The sequence below is a fragment of the Branchiostoma floridae genome, chromosome 4, assembly GCF_000003815.2.
Source record: "Branchiostoma floridae strain S238N-H82 chromosome 4, Bfl_VNyyK, whole genome shotgun sequence".
NCBI classification, from domain to species: domain Eukaryota; kingdom Metazoa; phylum Chordata; class Leptocardii; order Amphioxiformes; family Branchiostomatidae; genus Branchiostoma; species Branchiostoma floridae.
Genome location: NC_049982.1, coordinates 16,203,893 through 16,227,804, shown reverse-complemented (window position 1 = coordinate 16,227,804; position 23,912 = coordinate 16,203,893). Strand labels below are relative to the sequence as shown.

The 23,912-nt window shown below is 41.3% G+C and overlaps 2 protein-coding genes across 6 annotated transcripts in view; one reads left to right on the top strand and one right to left on the bottom strand.

Moving 5' to 3' along the window:
• LOC118414894 (cyclic nucleotide-gated cation channel alpha-3-like) overlaps positions 1-5,227 on the top strand; it is a 54,565-nt gene extending 49,338 nt beyond the window's left edge. For all 4 annotated transcript variants that reach the window (XM_035819183.1, XM_035819182.1, XM_035819181.1 and 1 more), the window contains 9 exons: positions 108-169; positions 462-550; positions 802-904; positions 1,137-1,291; positions 2,114-2,294; positions 2,432-2,628; positions 2,997-3,183; positions 3,530-3,640; positions 3,872-5,227. In XM_035819183.1, coding sequence (XP_035675076.1) covers positions 108-169; positions 462-550; positions 802-904; positions 1,137-1,291; positions 2,114-2,294; positions 2,432-2,628; positions 2,997-3,183; positions 3,530-3,640; positions 3,872-4,264 — 1,478 coding nt within the window. In that variant the 3' untranslated portion in view covers positions 4,265-5,227. The remainder of the gene's footprint in view (positions 1-107; positions 170-461; positions 551-801; positions 905-1,136; positions 1,292-2,113; positions 2,295-2,431; positions 2,629-2,996; positions 3,184-3,529; positions 3,641-3,871) is intronic.
• Positions 5,228-5,407: 180 nt separating this feature from the next.
• Positions 5,408-23,728, bottom strand: LOC118414893 (structural maintenance of chromosomes protein 3-like). 2 transcript variants are annotated; one of them, XM_035819176.1, is made up of 37 exons: positions 23,558-23,728; positions 22,675-22,750; positions 22,454-22,492; positions 22,160-22,227; positions 21,976-22,047; positions 21,601-21,680; positions 21,145-21,223; positions 20,711-20,828; positions 20,490-20,604; positions 20,205-20,265; positions 19,957-20,037; positions 19,575-19,739; positions 19,009-19,130; positions 17,890-18,034; positions 17,640-17,708; positions 17,212-17,315; positions 16,703-16,802; positions 16,250-16,410; positions 15,827-15,968; positions 15,516-15,666; positions 15,101-15,250; positions 14,660-14,729; positions 13,807-13,894; positions 13,265-13,384; positions 12,855-13,001; positions 12,545-12,653; positions 12,102-12,172; positions 11,837-11,926; positions 11,361-11,447; positions 9,771-9,914; positions 9,450-9,518; positions 9,212-9,304; positions 8,824-8,901; positions 8,472-8,649; positions 7,993-8,099; positions 7,339-7,410; positions 5,408-6,217 (listed from the first exon to the last, which is right to left on the bottom strand). In XM_035819176.1, the coding sequence occupies exons 1-36, from the start codon at positions 23,570-23,572 to the stop codon at positions 7,339-7,341; spliced, it is 3,636 nt and encodes a 1,211-aa protein (XP_035675069.1). In that variant the 5' UTR covers positions 23,573-23,728; the 3' UTR covers positions 5,408-6,217. The 2 variants fall into 2 exon arrangements, with proteins under 2 accessions (XP_035675069.1, XP_035675070.1); XM_035819177.1 differs by lacking the exon at positions 13,807-13,894 and adding an exon at positions 14,268-14,349 and having other exon boundaries at positions 6,059-6,217.
• Positions 23,729-23,912: the final 184 nt, after the last annotated feature.

Genomic DNA, 23,912 nt, shown 5'->3' with positions numbered 1-23,912 from the left:
TCATTCAATGTTGATGTAACGGAAAACTGGCATTTTGGTTAATTCACCAGCATTAACAATGAATGAGGAGTACATTTTTATGTGTGACACTTGTCCTCTGTTTGCAGGTCAAGTAGGCTGCCTAATGTTCCACAAGAAGCTCCAAAGATTTGAGTTCGAGAAACTGGTGGTAAGTAAAAGATAGCTACTCCCGTACTCTCGGATTAGACTACCGTTGCTTTTTCATGTCATAGCTATTTATAGATAGTTTTGACAACGAGTTGTTCCATGACGGCTAGTCTGCTTTTTTTTCTTTAAAAAAAACAGAGACATGCAACCAGCACTTAGGCTACTATCAAATGTGTGGTTAGACCCCGCAAACCAGAGTGTTTCTTTATAACAGTCGTCATGGCTATACAACTTACAGTTTTCAATTTCTTGAGAATGTAAAAAAAAAACATGACCCTTTTCTCGCTTTACAGCAAAATTCCCGGCAGTTAATGCAACAAAACGACGTAGCGAAGGAAACGCAGGAGAAAGTGCAGCGTTTCTATGATTACTCCTGGGCAAGGTAAGCATTGGTAGTTCAACTAGGATATGATGTCAAAGTTGTTGTTGTTTGATAACATGTTATGGTCGAAGAAGGGCCAAGGAAAATCGTAGGGGTTGGTGAGAGATGAAAGTCCTGCAAGGTAGCTAATAGAAATACACGCAGAGAGAATAGCGAACGAAGGATGAACTGCATGTTGAAAGAAAAAAATAGTTTAATAAAACCTGATAGAGAAGGATTTTGATCAACATGTCGCTCTAATGTTCCTGCAGCGCTCAAGTCAACTTTATCGACGAGGCGTCGTGTTGGAAAAAGATTCCGGAGCCGCTCCGACGTCAGGTCACCTTGTCCCCGACTGTGGAGAAACTCAAACAGGTCAGTCTATCTACCCTTCCCCATCATAGTCATCGATATCACTGTAGGGTAGAGTTATAGCTTCGAAGCTGTTCAATGGCCATAGAGCATAGGCAAGAACGTGAACAGTGCACCGTGAACAATGCAGGTCAGACAACATTGCACTGGTAGTACAGACCTTACCGGCTTACCGGCCGGTCTAAGGCTGACATACCGAAGAGAAATCTTGACCAAGCTTACATCTGTGTTTCAGATCCAGCTCTTCAAAGATTGCGAAGCCCCGTTCCTGGAGGACCTGGGTGCACGGCTCAAATCGAGGCTATTCTCACCTGGTGATTTCGTGTGCAAAGCTGGCGAGATAGGACGGGAGACGTACTTTGTCGTGCAAGGGGTGCTGGAGGTCATCAGGTAACCTCTTTAACCTTTTCTGGTAGGATCTACTACCCCTATAAGACTTCTGGAGACTATATGACTCATGGTTTGTAGAACCAGGGGCGCCTATAAGTGCATGTAATGTATACGTAGAGCTTCGACTGGTATCACAAGTATGAAAACCCTCAAGAGTTTGCGCTTGAAACGTACAGAATTTCGAACTAGTTTTGAATTCAATCAAAGCCTTTCCAGCATGGCCTGATCAAAATTCCGATAGAATTTTGTACATACAATAAACCAAGACGCCAAAGTCATTCCAATCGCTGTCTCCTCCGTTGAATGATGCCCCAGTGAATTGCATGCACAGTGGGTATATCGCTGAGCGACCATATAGCGACCAAAATTGGATTTGTGTAACCCATGATGAAATGATTGGTAGATGTAAAGGTATGATTGAAAGAAAATCGAAATACAGGAAACACAAAAATACGTAAGCTTATTCCTTATCTATATGAAATTCGTTGAGCGATCTGTCCACTCATTGGCCGCTCAGCGGTCACAGCGCGGAAAGGGGCTGTAACCAAACCCGGCCCGGGTGGTAACTGACGAAAAGGAACCCTCTGATCTTCTGGCCATTTTTCAACACCTCTTGGTGCCCAAGTAGACAGGGATTGAAGAAACGAAGATCAATAGACACCTGGATAATCAGTACTTGTAAAGAAACCAAGCACTTCCGCCACACTTCTATCAACTGTTTATCTCATATTACATTATCCACGTAATGACGACTTTTGATCGGTGACAGACGTGCCGTGCATCATTAACTGATTATGCTTTGTTCCGTTTGAAATGAATCAGTGAAAACGACGATGAGGTGAGCCGGCTGGCTACAGGAAGTGTTGTCGGTGAGGAGAGTCTGTTGAACCCGTACAGAGGGTCCCGACGGTCCGCTGATGTGGTGTCCACGGGCTTCTCCCACTTGCTGCTGCTCACCAACTCAGATGTGGTGGAGACCATGTATGACCACCCCGCCTCCAGGGTAAGCACTTGTTGTGGCCGAGTTTACTGGATCTCGAGCTCAATATACATTTCAAATACCAAGATTTTTTTCCAACCTAAAACAAACCCGCTCAGTTTGTTCAAAACACCATACGTATTGTATCTAACCCTATGCAGGACGTGATAACAGTCCACAGTCGGCGGCGACTACAGGACGTCCTGAGCCTCCCACCAGAGAGCGCTGGGAACGACTCGGGATTCCGCAGCAGAAGGGATTCGTTCACTCCACTCTCGTACCCAGACTCCCTGTCCATCGCGCGAAGGATGAGTGACAACCAACTTACGTCACTATCCAAATACAGGAAACGTTTCAGGTAAGTGCCTGAACTAAATTTTAGAAAGGCAACATTGTCGAGAAAATGCCGAATCCCAACCAAGTAATGATGCGTTTTTAGAGACAATCGAAGTTGAGAAAGACAAAGAAAAGTGTCGAATGAATATAAAGAGAAAAAGACAACAAATAGAAATGCAGGCATTCATACCGCATTCCTGACCCGATTCAAAAATGAAAATAAGTTGAAAAGGAGAAAATCCTGCACAAAAATGTTTCTTCAGCTTAAGGACATCTTCATCTGTCCGACATCTTCATCCGGCACTAGTGCATCTGGATGCTAAGAAATCTCGTTTACAAGCAAATCCATCCATTAAACAGTAACCTAGCAAATATCCTTATTTATTGCAGGAGGGTGGACAGTAACGACAGCTGCGTGCCGCCGTCTCCCCTGGCCCAGAGCTTCGTGGCGCCGTCCAGCAGCAGGAGTCGGCGCAGCGGCATGCTGGAGCCCATCCCGATCGAGCTGGTGGACAGGCTCGCGGCTGCGTACGAGCAAAACGCCCGCGCCTTGAAGTGCTCCATCGACAGTGTCTTGGTGAGTACCATGAACACTAGCGGGACATGGGCAACAGCAATTCGTTTGAGGGTCGTCCGAATCATCAACAAAAGAAGAACATACATTACGTTGTCTGTAGCAGTCTAAACGCTCTGTACTTTATATAATGGTCTCTGGAAAATGACCCATCGCTCATCTTATCGCATCACGTACTTCAACGGACAACGAAAACAGATCTGACAATCAATGGTCATTTGTCGCTTCGTTTTCTTGCAAGTTCTTTGAATATGTATTCTACAATAGTTGAGTGAAAAGTACATAACTCTAGCACAGTAAGATACACAGGAGAGATGCGGGTTACTTACCTTGCTGACCTTGTCCCCAGGATCGCGAGGTGCGCGGGCTGCGCCAGCGGCTGCAGGAGGCGGAGCAGGACCGGGAGGCACGGCAGATTGAGATCGCCATGCTCAGGAAGAAGCTGAAAGAGAAAGATACAGTAAGGGCATTGTTTTACGTAGAAGAGGCTTTATATTGCTAGTCAGTGGAAGAGCAGTGAAAGAAAACATATTGGGTAGATATGGTTCTATTGAAGCTTTGAGACATCTAATGCAGTTCCTACAGAGCATCTACAGATATGACACAGTTTGGGATCTCACATTATGTTAATCGTTTCAGACTGTCATTTTTACTTTGTTAGAATTTTGATTAATGAAACTACCTGTTTCAGTACTCGACAGCTGATGTGAGACCTCAGCAAGGCGAGGAGGCGCAGGTGTGGACCCGGCCGGTTTCGGGTACCAGGGTGGTTGGCAAGAGGAGGAGGTCCGATCACACCATCGTCACAATGCCGGAGGAACCGGAACCCCCATCCCCCTCCCCTGTGGATGGCTCCTCTACTATAGACTCAGGCGAACATAGCACAATTGCCACAGAGAAAAGCCAAGGGAAGTCTGACGCGTCATCTCGGAAGTCAATAACGCCAGTCGAGGCCCCAGAAAAACTTGCTTGCACGGCTTCGACAAAACCCGGCCTCCCTCCGCACCTGAGGAGGGTCGGGTCGCCAGAGGACTCAGATTCGGGGCTCTCGCCTGGCGATGCGTCGTCTAACAACTCTTCATGACCATTGGTTATGACTTGCACATACAGCGCTTAAAAACTTATACACTCCACCGTCTCTGGCGAAACTGTTATATTCCATCCATGTTACGAAATCGTGACCCTATCATCAGTACAGCTAATATTCAACCAAGAGACATATCATGGGGAACGAAAACTTCGCATTCCCTAAAGTACAAGGCTACATTTGTACTAGCGTATACTGAGTTGGCAAGTGCTAACCAAGAACGAGACATTTTCTACGTATCGCAATTATCCTTCTATTGATTGTCAGCCTTGCACTTATTCTGTACCTGCAGACAGATTGAAACTGTCGAGAAATATCAATAAGTGCGTAACGAATAATCAGGAAAATGCATTATGTTTATTTTCAGCTTTTTATTTACTCTGGAAAATCGTTTGAACCATTTCCTTGTTGTAGGAATGGAATCATTATCCGGAAAAACAGCCCACATGCTGGGAGGATTTTTGTTTTTCATGCTTGTGTAAAGACAGTTGTTCCTGGATGTATGGAGACTTTGTGATGAAGATGATAAGGAAATGCCCGAAGGCAACATTGCAACTTATGTTTAGCTTTGATGAGTTAATGATTAACTTATTTTGTTAGCACCCAGATAACATTATATTCCAGCCAAAGTGACTTCTGGTGTAAAAATGCCTTATATCACAACTACACAGTGACATTGTGTGTACGGCCACCAATGGAACTGTGCTAAATTTCAATCTCTATCATTCATGCTGTTTTGTTTACTGGTTTACTAATAATCTGGTGGGTGGCAAGGTTGTGCTACTCTTTCCTTGTAGGGCAGTCTTAGTGGGTCTCCCACACTTATTGTATGTTGATTAATGTCCGTGCAATCGGCTTCCATGAACTAGTGACCACTTCAAGTATGTACATGGAATACTTTCAAAAGCCATAGTTGAGATCTTTGCTGTAACTATTAAAGCTTTTGCTTCTTCACAACTACTTCAGTATGCTTGTCTTTTTGCATCCAATCTGCTAAGAAAGATATAAACATAGAATATAAAACATTTCAACTTGCTTTTGCTTTTGTAATCCAAAATTGAGACTACTGCTAAAGCTCACAACACACCTCTTTGTTTGGCACTCTCAAATCTATGTCACACAAGTACAAAACAGAGTATGTCAAAATGAAAATGTCAACACATTTATTCTGAGATATTGCAAATACAACTGTATAACGATCCTCAACATCGTCAGATACAATCTTATATAATCATGATTACTATATAGGTAGAAAACGTAACAACAACAATAAACTACAACTTTATAATGCTAGGTGCATGCTAAGATACACACACACTATCATCAGTAAATGTTTGGAATGTTTGTTGGCAATATACATAACAAATCTATTACATGGCAAGAACTACAACTAACATGAAAATACTGGTTCAGAATTGAAAAAAACTACAATTTTTATAAATTTGACCAGCCCAAATCCATCTAAATCTAAACAGTCACTGTCACAACTTAATAAGGAATTGATGTGTTGATACAGATTTACTCCACAACAAAAGTGAAATAGATGAAGTACATTTTCTCCAGATATCTTTGCATGAACAACGTTAACACCTCTATTTCCTTTCTTCTAATTTTGAAAACAATAGCCTTGTAACTTCATTTGAAGTGAAGTGAATCTATAACTGAACTTAACAACCAACGCATCTCGAGGATGATCTGATGCCAGTTTCCAGGTGAGAAGTCAAGCACACATTAAATAGAACCAGCTGTCTATCACAACCAGGTAAACATACATCACTAGATGTATTAATGGAATGTGGAACTTTGTTCAGGTAGTTTGCCTAATATTGGACAAGCCTGTTGTGTTGACTGTTGTAACATACTGATGGTTGTACTTCCTCACTGGTGTGGCAAATCGTCTTCCACAAAGTCAAGAGCCTCATCCTTGTTAACTGTTTCAATGTGGCTGACCTGTTGAGAGACACAGACATATGTATGAGTATACAGCGAATCAATGAATTCTCTACTATTCCTGTCCCAATCTCTGCTGAGGTGCATTAAGGAACCCGGCTACCCCAGTCTGCCTGATGTTTCCTGGACTACCTCTGACACTGCAGGATGGCCTTTCTTAAGCTTTTCCATTTGCTGTGACAAAAGTGCTGTCAGGGCTGGGGGTGCACTCTATTTTTGTTCTGTGCTTCAAGAATCCAAACCAATCTCAATATGCACCAAGATGTTTGTTGTAGAAAGGCCAAAGCTATCAAATGTAAATGCTTACAACATAACGTAACATTATACTCTCATGAAAAGCGTGCTCCCCAAAGTCTGACAGAGAGATGAGGAGAACAGTCACAACAGCTGTTACAGTATGTACAAGTAAGCAGCATGTCATGTACCACTCAGGCCTGCAATCTCCACCTGTATATGTGTACATCTGTGTAAAGGCTACCCATGGCATATATAAGTGAGGATCTCAAGGCGTCCAATCTGGCCTGGCAGCTAACCGTGCCTGTTAGAGAGATCTAACAACAGCTGAGGAGGTGCACTGTGTATCAGCACATTGTACATAAACTCCATGGGTGCAAGTAGTCAGTGAGCCCCTTACTCATGCACAATGTGTTAGCATGGCACAGAAATCAGCTGGTAAAACGAAGGTTTGGAGTCTTTCTGAATATCCAATTACACATGTACATGTATAGAGAGCGGCTTACCAGATGCAAACAAAAAGTAACAGCAAATTTGTGTAGTCAGGTAAAAAGGTGCAGCCATATGATTCAAACTTAAAAACCCAAGTTTCAAATTCCATGATTGCCTTCCATCTTATCACATGCAATTACTTCCTGTGTTGTATAAGTAACATTATGACATTTGTGAACACAGCAATATAAACAGGTAAATGTTAACAGTGGGTATTCATAAGAGCAGGAGCAATACTTTAACTCTGATGTTGCCTGTTATTTTAGTCAGTCTATGACTTTCTTGGGCATATAAAGAAAGCAATCAGGAAGAAAGCATTATGCACCCTTGGGGTTTGTATTGTTTCTGTAGCAAAATGTGAGTTTACTATACTACATAAAGAAGAGTATGAAGACCTATTGGCGTGTGGTATCATCTTCGACAAATTCCATGGCATCCAGCTTGACACAGGTTTCTATGTGGCTGACCTGATGGGAGGGACATGGTACAAGAGGTAGGTGTAAGTACATACAGGCATGGCAAGGTCAGTCGTCTTCTCTCTTTACACAATGTAGTCGTATCTGTTTTAATCAACATGTAAAGCTGCCTTCTGTGTAACCTTAGTTTTGTACATATCTGGCACTGGTTACATTACATGGAAAAACTGTTAGATCTCAAACCTGCAAGAGTATTGGGTTAGAAACAGATGTGTCAAAGATGACAGTTGTTTAACTCATTCAGGTGCAGTTATGAAGTGTGAACTTGTGAACATGTAACATGCCACAATGCAACAGTATACTGCGTTAATTAGATTGATGCATCAAAACTGTTACGGTCAACTTGTCATTACACATGGTGAGTGCATACTGAATAGTTAGAGCACAATATGCAAACACAACTTATGCAATCCAACAGATATTTACAAAGTAGGACCTCCCAAAACCTTGTTTCTGTTAGCTTCAAACCACAGAACTTCCTAACTGTCACACAAAACCTTTTCAAAGGAACATACAATAAAAAAAAATTATTCAGAGATTAGAATCTAACAATGTGAACAGAGTAAAACTTACCTTGTTCCTGTACTTGACTCCGTAGAATTTGTCTGCCGTCTCCAGCAGCTCAGGACGGAAGGTTGTGGTGATGAACTGGGCGTCAGACGACAGCTCCTGGATCATCTCTGCACAGGGACGGGAAATGTCATTCAACAATACTGACTCAGCAGCCATGTCATGAACAATATGTTAAACAAGTTATTGTATGACAGGCATCAGGTTACATGCACCAGGGCAGTATGCACGGGGGAGGTATAAATGCCAACTTCGAATACTTGTGTCTTTAAGCCTCTCGCCACCAAAGAATTCGTATGGAATGAAAGTTGAATGAAAGTTCTTAACAGAAACAAGGCGGCTCCATATTTGTTTTTCAGAGGGACGACTGCCGTGCAAAAGATGTCGGTAGCTTGAGGAACAAGTCCACTCTACTTTACAAGTTATTGTATGACATCAGTAGAGTCTGTGGTATAGCACGATGATAGCACGATGCGCCTTACGTGCTACAGCTGTTCTGTGGGTGGAGTCCAGAGCTGCATCGATCTCATCAAACAGGTAGAACGGGGCGGGGTCACACTTCTGGATGGCAAAGATGAGGGTGAGGGCCACCAGAGACTTCTGGCCACCGGACAGCTGCTGCATCTCTTTCATGCCCTCATTACGCTCGTTAAACGACACCTGTGGGGACAGGATTGATGTTTCTCATGGACCATTCAGCATAATACAACCAACATTCCGAGCAATTCTTGAATATCTGGGAACTATTTTCATTAACGTAGCAATCTTACGCTTGAGTACAACAACCATAATGTCATTTTCCTCTCCTAGAAATTGAAGCCTCAATTGTCTCACCTTGATGCCCACCCCTGTGAACTGCTCTACAGGAGGCAGGCTGGTCTGAGATGATGCCTGGCTGGCTCCCTCCTGATCCTGTAGCATCAGCAACACAACATTCAGATGGGGTTGAGATTAAAACTGCTCCAATAACAGGTATTAGCAGCAGTGCTACAAGACTATCTGTACTGGGTTAGGCTTAGATATAGTTGTTTCTATGATTAAATCTCTGTGTAAAAAGTTTAACCCAAGCACAACTAAAAAAATGTCTTGAGGCCAGACAAGCCTCTTTAATTTCTGAGGACATACAAATATACACAATCAAGATTGTGCTTGCGTGCATGTATGTCATGGCTTTAGCAACTGTGTCTTCACTAACACCATAAATGTCACACACAGTTCTTACCTCAGGGTTCTCTGGTGCCTCTGTCTTCATGATCAGTTTCCCCTTTCCACCCGGGACAAGCTTCTCAAATACCTCACTGAAATACTTTGAAACCTGCAGAAATAAAAGGAATTTCATCACATGCATACGACATATGTTACACTTGTCTTTTAAGCTCTCATAAATTGATACAGTCTCAATTTACACAAGATATATTCCCCGACACAAAAGGGTATCTAATAGTCCAAAGCTTACTTACCTGTTTGAATGTGAGCTGGATAGCCTCATATTTCCTATGTTCCAGCACATCCATCAGTTCTATGATGGACTGTAGAAAAGAAATCAAAAATGTGTTCATAATACTGAAGTTCCACAATGATAACATACTAGATTCAGTAAATGTAGAAAAGCTCATTCTAGTTGTTAGAGATCTACAATTAACAAAGTAGAAAAACTGTGATCAGTTTTTTTTTAGCTCTGTCACATTGTTATTGACATCCATTTTGCCATTGACTCCAAAGACAGTTGCTGTACCTCAAATCCCAATAGAGTACAGGAAATGTAAGAATAAACACCATACCTTGTGTCCCCTGTCCAGTTCATCCCTTCTCTTCAGTAGCTTCTCCTTCTGTTCGGAGAAGTTGACATACTGATCCAGCGCCTTCTTATTCACATGGCTGTACTTCTTCAACTCCTGGTTACACTGCTCAAGCTTCTTGAACAACTGGAGGAAAAAAAACACATTATCTTGTGCCTTAGACAACATCTATTACACAAATTGTTATTAGATGGTGCAAATCTAATCAGAGGAAACAAAAGCACTTTGATAAAGTTGACAGGGACATCAGCACAAAGGTACAGTGGAATCCGCTTTATTGTATCACCTATTTGTCTGGGCATTTTATCCAATTATCCGGCCTATTCTAGAGTCCGAAGTTGGCTATATGACCAGCTTTAGCGGCATTGGTTGGGGAGGGGTGTAGTTTTGAAAACCAATACGCAAACATAACACACAGATGCTCATAGAGGTTACCACTCTAACGATACGGAACTCTGTTTACAAAACTTTAATCATATGTTCCGATACTGTGCGATTTCTGTGAGATGCTTGATCTAATAAAGAGTTCAAATCAGTGGCTAAATGCACATGTGGAAAAGTATGCTTGACTCGCACAGCCGTGCGTCGGCAATTTGGCGGCATACCAAAACAAAGACGAACATGGCTCCGCTCGTATGCCGGAGAATATGACGTTACTTTCATAATTTTAAGTTAAAACAACGGTATGGAGAGTGATAAACTCTTCACCTTCTTGTCTACAACTTGTGTCCACAAATTACTCTGAAATTTACGTCTTTCGCGGTGGAAGACGGAAAAAATTCACGTTCAAAACATTTAAAATGGCGGCGCGTGGGTTGAGATATCCCGCCATTCAATGCGCAAGATAGGTCATTGCGAAATCACACCCCTGTTGCATTACGTGCGTTGTTGTAAATCTACGCAGCGCAGCCGAAATCAGCTCAATTAATGAGACAGTGGATATGAAAAAACACATTTTTGTACGGTAAACCAAGTTTAGACGTTGTCTGAAGGGGAAATATGAACTCAAAAGCGTGTTGACGTTCCCATGACGTTCGCCCATCATACCTTGCGGCAACCTAACAAAATGGCGCCTAACTCCAAATGTTCGCACGCTAGCACAGCGCTATCGGCTAGATTTTCTGTGGAATGTAACTTTCTTACGGTCCTTTACATGGCTTTACACCTTTATACATACATTTACTAGTTACCTTTGGACTCATTTTGTGAGTTTTAGGGCATATTTTCCCATTTTTAATTTGTGTGACCTGACGTAATTCTATCCAAAAACCCGAAGTTTGAGACCGTGGGTTATCCAATTCTGCGATGTTCTAAACAATAGAATGAATGGCAAATGTTTTGGGATTTCGTAATTTTATCCAATTACCCGAATTATCCAAAAAGGCGTAATACGAATAATTGGAATCCACTGTACTTGACTATCATTATAATTGACTACAGGAATGAAAACTACATTTCCACGAGGTCTACAATACATGTAGTTTTTAAATACAAATGGCTTTCCATGCAATTAGAAATTTGTCTATATTTATACTTCACACTCAGAAAGTATGAAATTGGGCTGAGACTTACAGCCTTCAGGGACAGGCTCTGATACTTCTCGAATGCATCACTGGGGAGTGAGCCCAACTCCCTGATCTTGCGCATACACTCCTCTTTCTGTAAAACAAAACAAAACAGAACAGACCTTATCAGAACTAATCACCTCCAAGGCAAAGTTTCTAGCTTGTTAACTGAGGTAAAAAGAATGAAGCATCAATATATTATCCACAAAAGCCTATGAAGCCTGCAAACTTTATCACAATACAGTACTTGACCTACAAGATTTGTACCTTTTTTGGCAGATTTTCAATAGTAACTGAACACACCGGTATATAGCATGAATGAAAGGGAGGAAAGGAGTCCACAAAATATCCCTAGCTCCCTTATGTAGGATATCTTAATGAAACAGCACTTTGTTGAACACATGGCAAGAAAAACTTTATTGAAGTATATGGCGCATTTCCAAAACAGGGACCCAAAACATAACATGACTCCAGTACATATACCTTCTTTAGAAGCAGGCTCTGCTTGTTGGTCATCTTCTCCAGCTCCTTGGCATCATCATTGATTTTCTCCGAGTGCTCATTCTCCCTTCTCTGCAGAAAAAAAAGGCATTTTGAGGTGTTTTTAACCTTCATCTTGTCCTCATGTTTTAAACCTGTCCTTTCTTACAGTGTTTTTTTTATGTGATATAAAGATGATGTTGAATGCTACAGTCCTCAATGCTTCACTATGTTCACTCAGAATTAGACTCAACATGTGTTTTTTTACCTTCCATTCCTCCAGATTAGACTGCAGTTCAGACAGGTCCCTGTTCATGTGGTCCACCTCACCTTCTATGTCTGTAAGGAAATACACATACATTCTAAAGTAATGTTATGAGCCAACTCAAGCTTACAACAGCAACTTTCCAACTGCCTTTGTAAGAAGTAATGGTATATACCGCATACAATTATAAGATCCACGTATCTGAGAGATCCCCCATCTTTCCACCAAAAATAAGTCTCGACATGTCTGTCTTTGAATCTGTTCTAAAATGACTACCGGTAACAGACAACTCCCTAGTATGAGTTTATATGCTAACTGGCAAGTGTATCAAATTGATGGAATATTTTCTGGTTAACTTTGCAGACGACAGATGAAAGTATTCCCTGCCGTTTTAGGAACTGATTGAATCGTTTAGACAGCTGTCCCGATGTGTGTGCCAGACCCACCTTCTAGCCTGGCCACTGTTGACTCCATGCCTCTGGCCAGGGTGCTCAGCTCCTCTCGGGCCGTGTCCAACCGGGACTTTTTACTCTCCACAGAAATGTCTTGAAGTTCCTACAGGACAGCAAAATCAGCCCCACTGTCAGTAACGTTTTCTTAGTGTTTGATCTAGGCAGATTTGCTCAAACCAAGTTTATGATAGGAAGTTAAACAAAATTAAAGGTAAAAAGTGTGGAGGTTTTTGTTCTTGTAGTGGTATATAGTCTGTGTGATGATTACACATTTACGTAAGTTTGGAAGGTTGTGGAGTCTCACCATCTGTAGCTGCTCCCGACGGCGCATCAGGTTGTCAGTGATCTTGTTCTCCAGCCTGTTTTTCCGCTGCTCCAAGTCGTACCGTCTCTTCAGCACGTCCTTGTTCTCCTGACGCAGGGCTGCGATCGTGTCGTTCAGACTGTCCACCTGCAGGGTGCAGCACATCCAGCTTTTGTCAGTCTAAATGCTACTGCAAAACCTCAGCTTTAATTAGCTAATGAATAGTCAACAGGAACCATGTTGGAAAGCATAAAAACTGATTCTAACTAACACAGCCAACAAATATGGCATTGTAACAAGGTCATTACAGTTATACTTTTACTTATCATTTGATATTGCAAAGAAGGCACTGTTATCTAAGGATATCACGCCATCCGTGAATATATGCTAAAGAGCTGACATCTCCATACCTCTCCCTGGTCCTCCACGGTGAGCTGGGACATCAGAGACGTGCCCATCTCTGCCTGCAGGGACTCCATGGTGGACCTCATGGCCTCCAGCTCTGACTGCTGGCTGGCCAGACTACGCTCCTACACACACAACAGTATGTCATTTCAAACTGTCCACAGATGAAGATCCCTTGTGTCTAGAGATGAACTAATGATGGCAGACAACTTGAGAGCTTGAATCAAGCTTTATCTTCACTTCTTTTTTTCTCCAAAACAATACAGACACATCTGTATCAATGCAGTTACACTTTTTTTGTAAGAAGCAAGGAGAAGCTTCAGGAGCTTTGGTTAATTTTCATTGCAAACGTTACCTCATCAACAGTAACATGAGAACAATGAAAGGAGCTTATGTGTTCCCTACACAATTCTCTGATGACACAAGTTTGAACAACTGCTTTCTCTATTTTCAACAGAACTGAACCCAAACAAACTCAACAGAACCAAACCAGTCTGAACAAAACTGAACTTGTTTGAAGTGAACCAAGTGCCAACCGTTACCACACCATTTCACGTATCTTGAGATCGGGTCGGAGCCGTTTATACTCCCCGTTTAGGTAAGCTACATCACTGCGAATCTGCTCATATATGGTTCTGTAATTGTAAACATAACATAAGGGGAATGTATTGAGTGCACAGATAAGAGAGAAAGGGAGAATGGTTGTGCTACCCGGGACAGGTGTGGGACTGAGGAGATGGCTAACAGACCAAAAAGGAAGGGAAGTTCTAATGGTACAACTGCTTTTAGTCTGGTCATCTTTTTCATTCAAACAATTCTGTTGAGGTCTGTCAAGTGGAATAGCTTTCCCTCCATTTTTGCCCCATTATTCTTGCTCCTCAAATGCTAAAATAAAAGTGTGCAGCGACTGAGACGGAAATTGCAGCATGCTTGAGAAGATGGTGGCAGTGCAGCTGTCTACAAGTGCAGGGGGGGAAGTCAGATCACATCACATCACCAAAGATCTACCTTAGGTTGCAGAGATCTCTGTAAGGCCTGAAATTGTTCCTTCATAATCCTCATGTCGCTTCGCATTCTCTCGTACGTATCCCTGTGGAGTTAAAGTTCAGGATTCACATCAAAGGTGCAATATTTAAATCAGTGGGAAGGTCCATTATGCAGTAGACTCCATGAACATTGAGTTATGCATCATGCCTTACTTTTACACACAAAGTCAAACATCAGGCAACTAACACTAACGTAGTGGTCATATTACTGTAACAGTTTAAAATCTTACTTTTTGCAGCTTCCCTCTGTGCAACTGCCCTTTTAGGCACATCCTGCTACTGTATGACATCTTATCCCCCTCAGAATTTCATACACTATCTCTTCTGATAAAACATAAGAATCAAATCACTAACTTGTTTTTGCTGTTTCTAGTCTCCAGTTTCTGCATCTCACTGAGCACATTGGTCACCCTGGATTCAATATCTGACAGCCAGGTCAAGGATCATACAAAAGGCGGCATACAACAGGGCTGAGTTACATGTATGTCTTGACATAAGACATTCATTTGTGAAAACAGGTCAAAGACTGTATGAATCTTTGATGTTCAGTTTATTTTGACAGACTGTCATTGTGTCTCTTGGGTAGATTTTTTCTATCATCTTGACAGAGTCCTAATACATTGTGAACCTTTCATAGACACATTTCTTTTCTTGAAGGCATTTCACATCTTCAGCCATTTCAAGCTAATTATAAAAAAGGCACCAGCTTGTAGTGTTCATGTCAACACTTACTGTAGAGCAATGACCAAAACAACAGACACTCTTTTCAAAGTAGTGCTACCAAGGAAAGGATACCATCCAGTTTCTGTTTCATGATATCATACTCTGTCTCTTGTGCCTCCAGCTGTTGTGTTAGGGACACCTTAGTCTGCTGAAGGTCCAGCCGTGACTTCCGTGTGTCGTAATATCCACCCGTCAGGGCCCCCCGGCGACTCACCTGGTCACCTGGACAACAGACAGGGTTAGAACACAACATCATCACAAAGTGAAAGAATGAGATTGGTCCCTCCGAACTGAACTGAACCCTCCTATAGGATGTTAGGCAGAGGTCCTGTGTTTGAGAAGAGCCACATTTTGAGCATGTTTAAGAACCCACAAGACTTCTTGCCAATTTCAGTGGTGTCTTAAGTAGCAGCCTTAACTAAATGTGATTAAGAATGTGGTAACCAAGAAAAGAGACATCACTACAATGACCAAATAAAGCCCAAACCTTCCAGTGTGATGCAGTCCAGGTTCTGTGTGCGTGCGAACTGCGTGGCCACTTCCATGCTGCGGCAGATCAGCGTCTTGCCGAAGACGTGCTGGAAGGCCTTGTTCAGCTTCTGGTCGAAGCGCAGCTGGTTGATCATGGGCAGAGCATCCTGTACGTAGGGCGACAAGTCTTGTCAAGCCTCAATTGAACAAATCATAAGTTTATCTATAAAAAATTACTAACAATCAAAAAGTGATCTCCTGACATGGCAAGTACTGTTGTGTGCTCCGGATTCAATGAGGAAAAGGGCTGGGTCAGAGAGGACTCACTGGTGTCTCTGGGTAGTTGGTGCCCCTCACATCCAGGCGGTTGAGTGGCATGAAGTTGCATTCTCCTGGCATCTTACGTTTGTTCATCTCCTTCAAGATCTCTGTTGCAATGTCTGCATTATCCACGATGTGGTAGAATAATCTGAAATATAGCATAAAATATACAGACACATGAGGGATAACTCCTGCTGATCTTCCTCTCACAAAGGCCCGAACTACTCTAAAGGTTCACAACTCAGGCTGAAATATCCTCCAAGTGAAGCTGAATGGGCCCATTCTATGAAGCACTCTATTTTATCTCAACAATGGTAAGAAGGATATACAAACCTCATTCTAACCTATAAAATTGCTCATCATCTAATCCATTATCTTACTTTTGACTGGACCTGTTCTTTCAACATGGGATATCCCTTTGCCTCTCACCTGTTCCCAGCAGTCACCTCCACACATGTGAAGAAGTTTTTGTCACATTCAAAGTTCTCGATCATTGTGCCGTGGTAACCATCAGCCACCTTCTTCTTGTGTGCATCTCGTCGCCACATGTCCAGGATCTTATGCACACTGTCCATTCCATTCAGAATGGCCTACAAGATGTGACAAAGAACTCTTGTTTTTAATGATCCAAGGACTTGAGCTTTGAAGGCAGTACTCCTATGATATTACAGATAAGAAAGCCTAAATTTAGTCACTATTTTGTCCAAAAGTACATTACAGTACCTCACATCCAAAATAAAACTGTAAAGCTTGAAGTTCATGCTCAAATGTATGTTTTTTCACTTTGGTTAGTTCTGCACTTCCTCTAACATAAATCATCAATCTCAGGGTTACGGTACAAGAAAATAGTAGACAGGAAACATTTATGTATCATGACCCTACCTTGCCAGTGAGTGAGCGTAGCTGCTGTTGTGTCTTACTGAGCTCCTCCTGTGTCCCTGCGATGGACTGCTGCATGCTGTTCTCTGTACGCCACAGGGAGCTGGGGAGGGGTGATGGTTAGAACCTGATACTGATGCTGTCTCTTTCAATCACTCAATCCTGATAGATGCCAAGATTCTAACAGCAACACCTTGATGTATCATTTAGTGACAATAGAATTTCAAATTCCTACCAGAAGGTACAATATAACATACCCAATATCAGCAACGATACACACCTTATTAAGCTTTGGTTAAGGCATTGTAATGTGTATAACTTACTAGTAATACAAAAGTAGTACTGTCTTTAATCCAATGAAATAAAATCTTTGAATCATAAATTAACTTGCAATCTGCATGTCTTATATTGCTACTATTCTTTACCACTAAATGTTTAGAGTAAACTTACAAAAAAGAGTTTTGAAATACAAAACTGTTTACACCCAGAACCCTACATGTCCCAGTCCTTACTTGCGCTCATTCTGCAGATGGTCCTTCTGTGTCTTCTGCTCGTAGTACTTCCTGTTGAGCTCGTCCATCTGGCCCCGCAGGTTCTCCATCTCCTCTGTTCGTTGCTAGGGTAAACAATTTTTAACATCCATATTTGGGCAAAACCTGGTATGCTACATAGTTCTGGCAGTGTATGATCTTTAGCAAAGATTTGAGATGTTCTTTTACCTTTCTGACCTTACATGGTATTTATGAATTGTTGAAAGTTTTAATATTTCACAATCTGAGAGAATTAATGAAATATTGCCTAGGCAGAAATCGGTAATCATGAAAGTTCTTTATCTTGATTTTTATCATGAAAGTTGAAAGTCTTGACTTTTAAGACTACCATCAATTTCTAATGTTCATTCATAAGACCAGATCATAAAACACCATCGTAGACTTCTTACCTTTGTTTGGTTTCCTAACTCCTCCTGACGTCTGCTGTTGCTATCTATGTCCTCCGTCAACTTGCGAATCTGTGTTGAATTGACAATAAACCGATGACCAGGTTTGTAAAAAAACTTGTCATCTGACGTGGCATCAAGAAAATGCAAGAAGCATAAAGGTAGAATAAATTTCCCCAAAGAAAAACTAAAAAAAAAAAAATGACTAAAACCTTTACGAGTGAAGTAAAAATAAGATTCCTCTTAGTCTTACCTGTTCCTTCTTGTCATTGATAGTCTTCTTCAGTGAATTCACTTCTTTCTTGATCCATCTATCCCGTTCGTCCTCATTGCGGAACTGGTTCCCACGACCTTGCTTGGCATACAGCGCTGCCCTCTTCTGTTCACAGGTGGCAAGCCTGGTGTGTGCAGGGGGAAGGTTAGTAAGGACTTTGTAAAGCGTTCCTGTAGAGTATAGCATTACAATGCACGTCAAACCTGTCTGTAGTGGTCGCTCAAGGGACTGCCCAAATCTAACCTCTTGGGCCACTAAGGATGCATGGACAATGGTTCTACCAATGGCAAAACCGTATATTCATATCTGGTCCAACTTGAGCCCACGACTGTGTGGAAATCATAGATTAGACGGGTCAGCATCTGTCAGTCATTCGCCACATCTCTGTTCAACTCCAAGTTCCGTGACTGGTTACCTCCCCTCCGCCAGGACATCTCTGAGCGACGCACCCGCAACTCTCTCAAGATCAACACCCCGTTCTGCCGTACTTCACGCTACAAAAACTCACCAATTCCTTACCTTGTTGAACTTTTAAATAGTAAGACATGAAACAGCTGACTCCCAGCATACTCATAGGCAACATTGTACATAATGACTGAACTTTAAGAGAATTTTATCTTCCTGGACTTCTACGTCGTTTTTTAATGTTGTGTTTGGATTGTCAACTAAGATAGGCAAATGTTTGTATGGTTTTTAAATATCAGCATATACGCCCTAATGTATATAATGTAATTGTTGCAGATAACGTGATCTTTGTAACTTCAGTGCAATTCAGGTAACCTGTGTTACCTGCAAAACTGTTGTCATGAATAAACTGATTAATTGATTTTGAGCCCAGTGTACAGCTAGGCGATTTGGTCGCTGCATGTGTACTGGACAGTTATCAGCAATGTTGTGGAAAATATGTGACCATGACCACATTGGACAGTGGCCGTTAGAGATTATATTCTCATTGACAATGCTTAGGTCAATTGGAGAAACCCATGGGACTGACAAAAAGTGGCCACTATGGGCAGGTGGCTGCAATGCTCAGGTGACCACTAACACAAGTTTGACTGTATCTAACTCAGGAGAAGTGCTGTTTTGGAATACTTTTACCTGTTGGTGACTTCATCCTCCCTGGTGCGGAGCTGGTTGTAGGGTTCAGTGATCTTCTCCAGCTCCTCCTGTCGCTCAGCGATCTCCTCCTGCAGCCTCTTCAGTTCCATCTCTGCATGAGTCTGGAAACACAAGCATTCAAATTTCTTCATCCCTGTTTTATACAGAGGTCAACAGGTATGCTTATCTGTCTTTGATATCAAGATGAAACAATATACACATGTAGGAGGGCAATAAGTGTATGTCATGCCTGGACCATCACATTTCTTCTGATATTGGTATTCTCGAGCAGTCTGTATTTTACGGTATCTCACAGCTTTCTACTTGTTTAACTGGGCGTCCAATGATAAGATTTGATGATACGCTTACAATCTTTTGTTGAGATTTGGCAAATTTCACATTGAAAAATGTATCTTCTTGGGTGGTTATGACATAAAAAGAGTACAGCATGGTGTGTTCACATCAACTTCAGTCCCAGCCTTCCCATAGGCTGGATCACCAGGGCTGTTAACTTGAATAATACAAATCACAGAGTGTTGTATTCTATATACAATACCATCCCCCACCTTACTGTCCCTGTCCCCCTGCAGTTCCTGCTCCATGTCCTGTACACGCAGCTCCAGCTTAGCCCTGCGTTTGAACACATCCTGTCTCTCAGACATCAGCTGGTCCTTCTCCTCAACCAATGCCTGCATGTTGGCCTTCAGTTCACGGATATCTTTACTCAGTTCCTGAAGGGGAGACAGTATACACATGTACAAATCCCCAGCTTCTACATCACATTGTATTATCCTTTTCTTTTTGCATAAGTGTGGAAGAGTATGACGCAGAAGGGCATAGATTTTTGTTGTCATTCTTTCAAAATCAGAGCAACAACTTGTTGTTTTGTGATGAAAATAACCTTCCCATATTGAACTACTGACAACTGCTAACTTGCTAACACGATACCTTGCATTTATCTCCAGCTTCCTGTGCGTTATCACGAAGCTCCCGTGAGCGCTGCCCACTCTTGTCTCGCTTATTGGAAAGCTGAAACAGAATAGCCATATGTTAAAAGCTTACAATCAGATTTTTGAAATCAACATACATATATATTTAGAATTACACCATTGGGACTACTTCAAAGGAGTGAGCATCATTTCTTTAGATTTTTTTTATCATTCCGTTTACATCAAAATACAATGCAGACAACTTACATCCTCAAGCTGGTTGCGTGTATTCCTCAGCTCGTGGTCATGAATCGTGTACTCTAGGGATCTAGAAAGGCAAGAAAACATCAAGTTACTAATAAGGTAAAGGCAGTCTGACAAAATGATAGAAGTTCGAGGACAAAAAGTACATTTGTTCTACTGTCCTGTCTGTAATTTACTATGGACAAAGATAGAAAACAACTGTTATCAAAGATATAAACATATTGCAATGCACAACCAATTGCAAAGTTAGAAAGCATTTTAAGAGTAAATAAATTGCTAAAGTCTTACCGTCTCATCTTGTCATACTTCAGGTACTGGTTCAGCTCTTCCTTCTCCTGCTCTAGGGTTGCCAGACGCTCCTCAATGTACTTCAGCAGTTCTTCAATCTTCTCCTGCTTTCCCTCTGAAAAAGGGGAAACAACAATTGTTGAAACCAGGTACCCTGTTATAAAGCAGACCAAACCTTACGGAACCTTGTTCACAAAGTAGCAACACATAAAACCAAGTACCAGTTTCCTTGAGGATGTTTTGACTCTCTGACTTGCGCTCGTCGTACACCCTTGTGCCAGCCACCTCTCTCAGGAGCTTCAGACGCTGAGAGTCTGGGGCTGTCGCCATCTGGTTAATCTGTAAGAGACAACAAGGAACTTTTAAACCTTACATATTAGCTTATCTAAATTATCAAGACGAATATACATGCATTCAACACAAACTGCATTGATTATATAAAACACGATATATATACAACACAAAACTTCACAGCGGTCAGAGCAACATGTGCTGTATGTCTTAACTTATAGTAGATAAACAGTGCAGTGTGAAGCTAACGCTTCTGTCAATGATGGCTTGCAGCCATCGGAATACATTGTACTTGATGTCCTCTAGGAAACTTAACGTACTGCAAAAAGGACAGCAGTTGCACAATGTAGGATACTATCCTTACCTTTCCCTGCTTGACGATGTAGTACGGGTTACTGCGGGAGAACCCAGCACTCTCCAGGAGGTTCATCACATCTGTCTTCCTGCATGGAAACAATGTCTGCGGCTTCACACAACTGAATATCTCACCTCAGCAAAGCTTCAAAGTTGGTACTATACTCGTCTTCTGAGGCAAGGCAGCTAATTTGCAGACTACCAAGCAACATACGTCGATGAAGGTGTGAAATCCAGGTAATAAGATACATCACTGACGAAAGATAGCGGATGCTGAAACCTGTGATTTTGGAAATGTCTTTTGGCATAACAGTGTATCATGATCACAGCGAAGAGTTCAACATTTACTAGTTACGTGTACCAACTATATTCAGGCTCAGTTCATAACATCCTTTCGCACTGTAAATTAGGTAAAACACAGCTTAGCGAAAATAGATCTAATGTGTTGTTTTCATATTGTACTCACGTGACCATCTTCTTGTCCAAGAAATATTGGTCCTTCTTGGAGCCGATAACACGGCGAAGTGTCACCTCATCCTTGTCAATCTGTATGATATAACAAGAGGGTTACTGATACTGCCAATACACAGAGAATACATGCAATACCATGGTAGATGATGTAGTACATAGGCAACAGGTAAATTGAATATAACTTTATAAGACAATTTGGCTACCAAACTACGACATGGTGATTGATAGATATTCATTTACAGGTATGCTATATCAGTATATGTTATGTGTTTGAGAGGTTTCTCTGTGGCATTTTACCGCGGCTGCAAAAAAACCTTAAATGGACACCTTCTATGCCATGAAAGGAATACAAAGATGAAAGTCGACCTACCGGCAGCCTGTTGTCAGAATTGTCAAAGACAATCTCTACAAAAGCAGAGATGACTCTGGGCCCTGTGCCCTCCTGCAGAAATGATGAATACATGTATGATTATGTGAGATTTAGTCAACAAACCCAAAAGTGACAAGGCAAAAAACAACATATGGTTTCTAAGGAATGAGCCATCTGGACTTACATGTAGCAAAGCTTGCCTCTGCTCAGGACGTAGGTGGCTAAATTCATCACTCAGGACAAATTGGATTGCTGTGGGTGGGAGGATGAAAGTGATTGTCATGAAGTTCTTACCTGATAATACAGTGTAACATACTATATTTCCCTATTCGACTGTATGAATCTTTTATGATTCAATGTACTGATAATAGAAGTTTCAAGCAAAAACAAGTTGTCAAAATATTGAAACTGTTAACTTCTTGTTATGTTTTGTTCCACATCTTTTATTGGAGAGAAATGCAAAGATTTTTGAACTTACCATAAAAGAAGTTGCTCTTCCCTGATCCATTTCTCCCAACTGCAGGTTAGGGGAAAAGACAAGTTACTAGTATTCTTACCAAATCAATTCACTGAATGATGTTAGTGGATTTACAGTCAAACTTTTGTTACTGGTTTCATAATTACCTTCCCACTTACTCTCTGAATCAGAAAACATACCAGCAAAATCACATGAACACGTCAACATTTGTATGTACTTACCCACAACATTGTGCTTGGGACTGAAGGGGTCAATGGTGGTTTGGTCCCGGTAACTACGGAAACCTTGGATGATCACCTGCAGATTTTATAAAAGACAGAAAATGGTTCATCGCTATCTTATCTGATCATCATTCCATGACATTGTGCATGTGCTATTGGCAAGATGTTCTTCCAGAAATGATTCTTTACTGATCATTACCAGCTAGTCTTCTAGCATTTGGAACACAAGATTACATAATCTGTGAAATCATCATACTACAGTCAACATATTATAACAATTCAGGGTGGTGTCAATCACATCCTTCCCTATCACTGATGTACAACAAACTGATGAAGTACATGTATGCACACGTAAATTATTCAATTTTAGTTTTTTTAAATATGTCACTTTAGAGTTATAGCACAGATAATTACCGATTTTCATCAAATTATACACACTTGGTTTCTCTGGTCTGGTTTACAAAAATGTTGTTTGCATAAATATATACAAGAATTTTCATTGGAAATTATACATACACGCCATACGGCCCATAACGTTACCACAAAGGTCAAGATATTTTAATCGTTTCCTAACTATATAATATTGTGACAAAGGAAAGCAACCCGACAAATTTAATATTTCACAAACCATAGTCTTAGTAAGCACTTCGATTTACATTTAAAATGAACCTTACAATGTTCTTTTCAAATATTTATTCGGTTATCTATTACATTAAAACCATGCATACAGAGGTTTATTTCCAGTGATCTTCAGTCGATCTTCAGTCACAACACACTGATTATCACTGTGTTCTGGTCATGGAAAGCTAGAGCCAGACATACACAGCAATAACATATTTTGGGTAAAACAAACCGCCAGCATCTTGCCCAGAAGAAATCTCACCTGTTTGATATACATCCTTGCAGCCTTCCAGTATCCTCAGTGGACACAAATCGAGGTAAAATCTGCGAAAAACAATGAATTTTTGCAGCTCCTCCTACCTAATTCGCACAAACAAAATGGCGGCAAATCGAGGACAAATCCATTTGGCCATCAATAATAGGTAGGGCTTACACTCTTCTGTTAAGAAATAATCCATAATTCGCCTTTACATCATAAACTTTTCCAGAAATAGTATATGTTACTTGTGAGAAGATATATCGTATGTGATCCTGTAACTTATTGTTGGCGATGAGTTAATATTGAATGGTATTTATCCTTGTCCTACACCGATGGCAAGTGGTTTCTTCCAGCATCT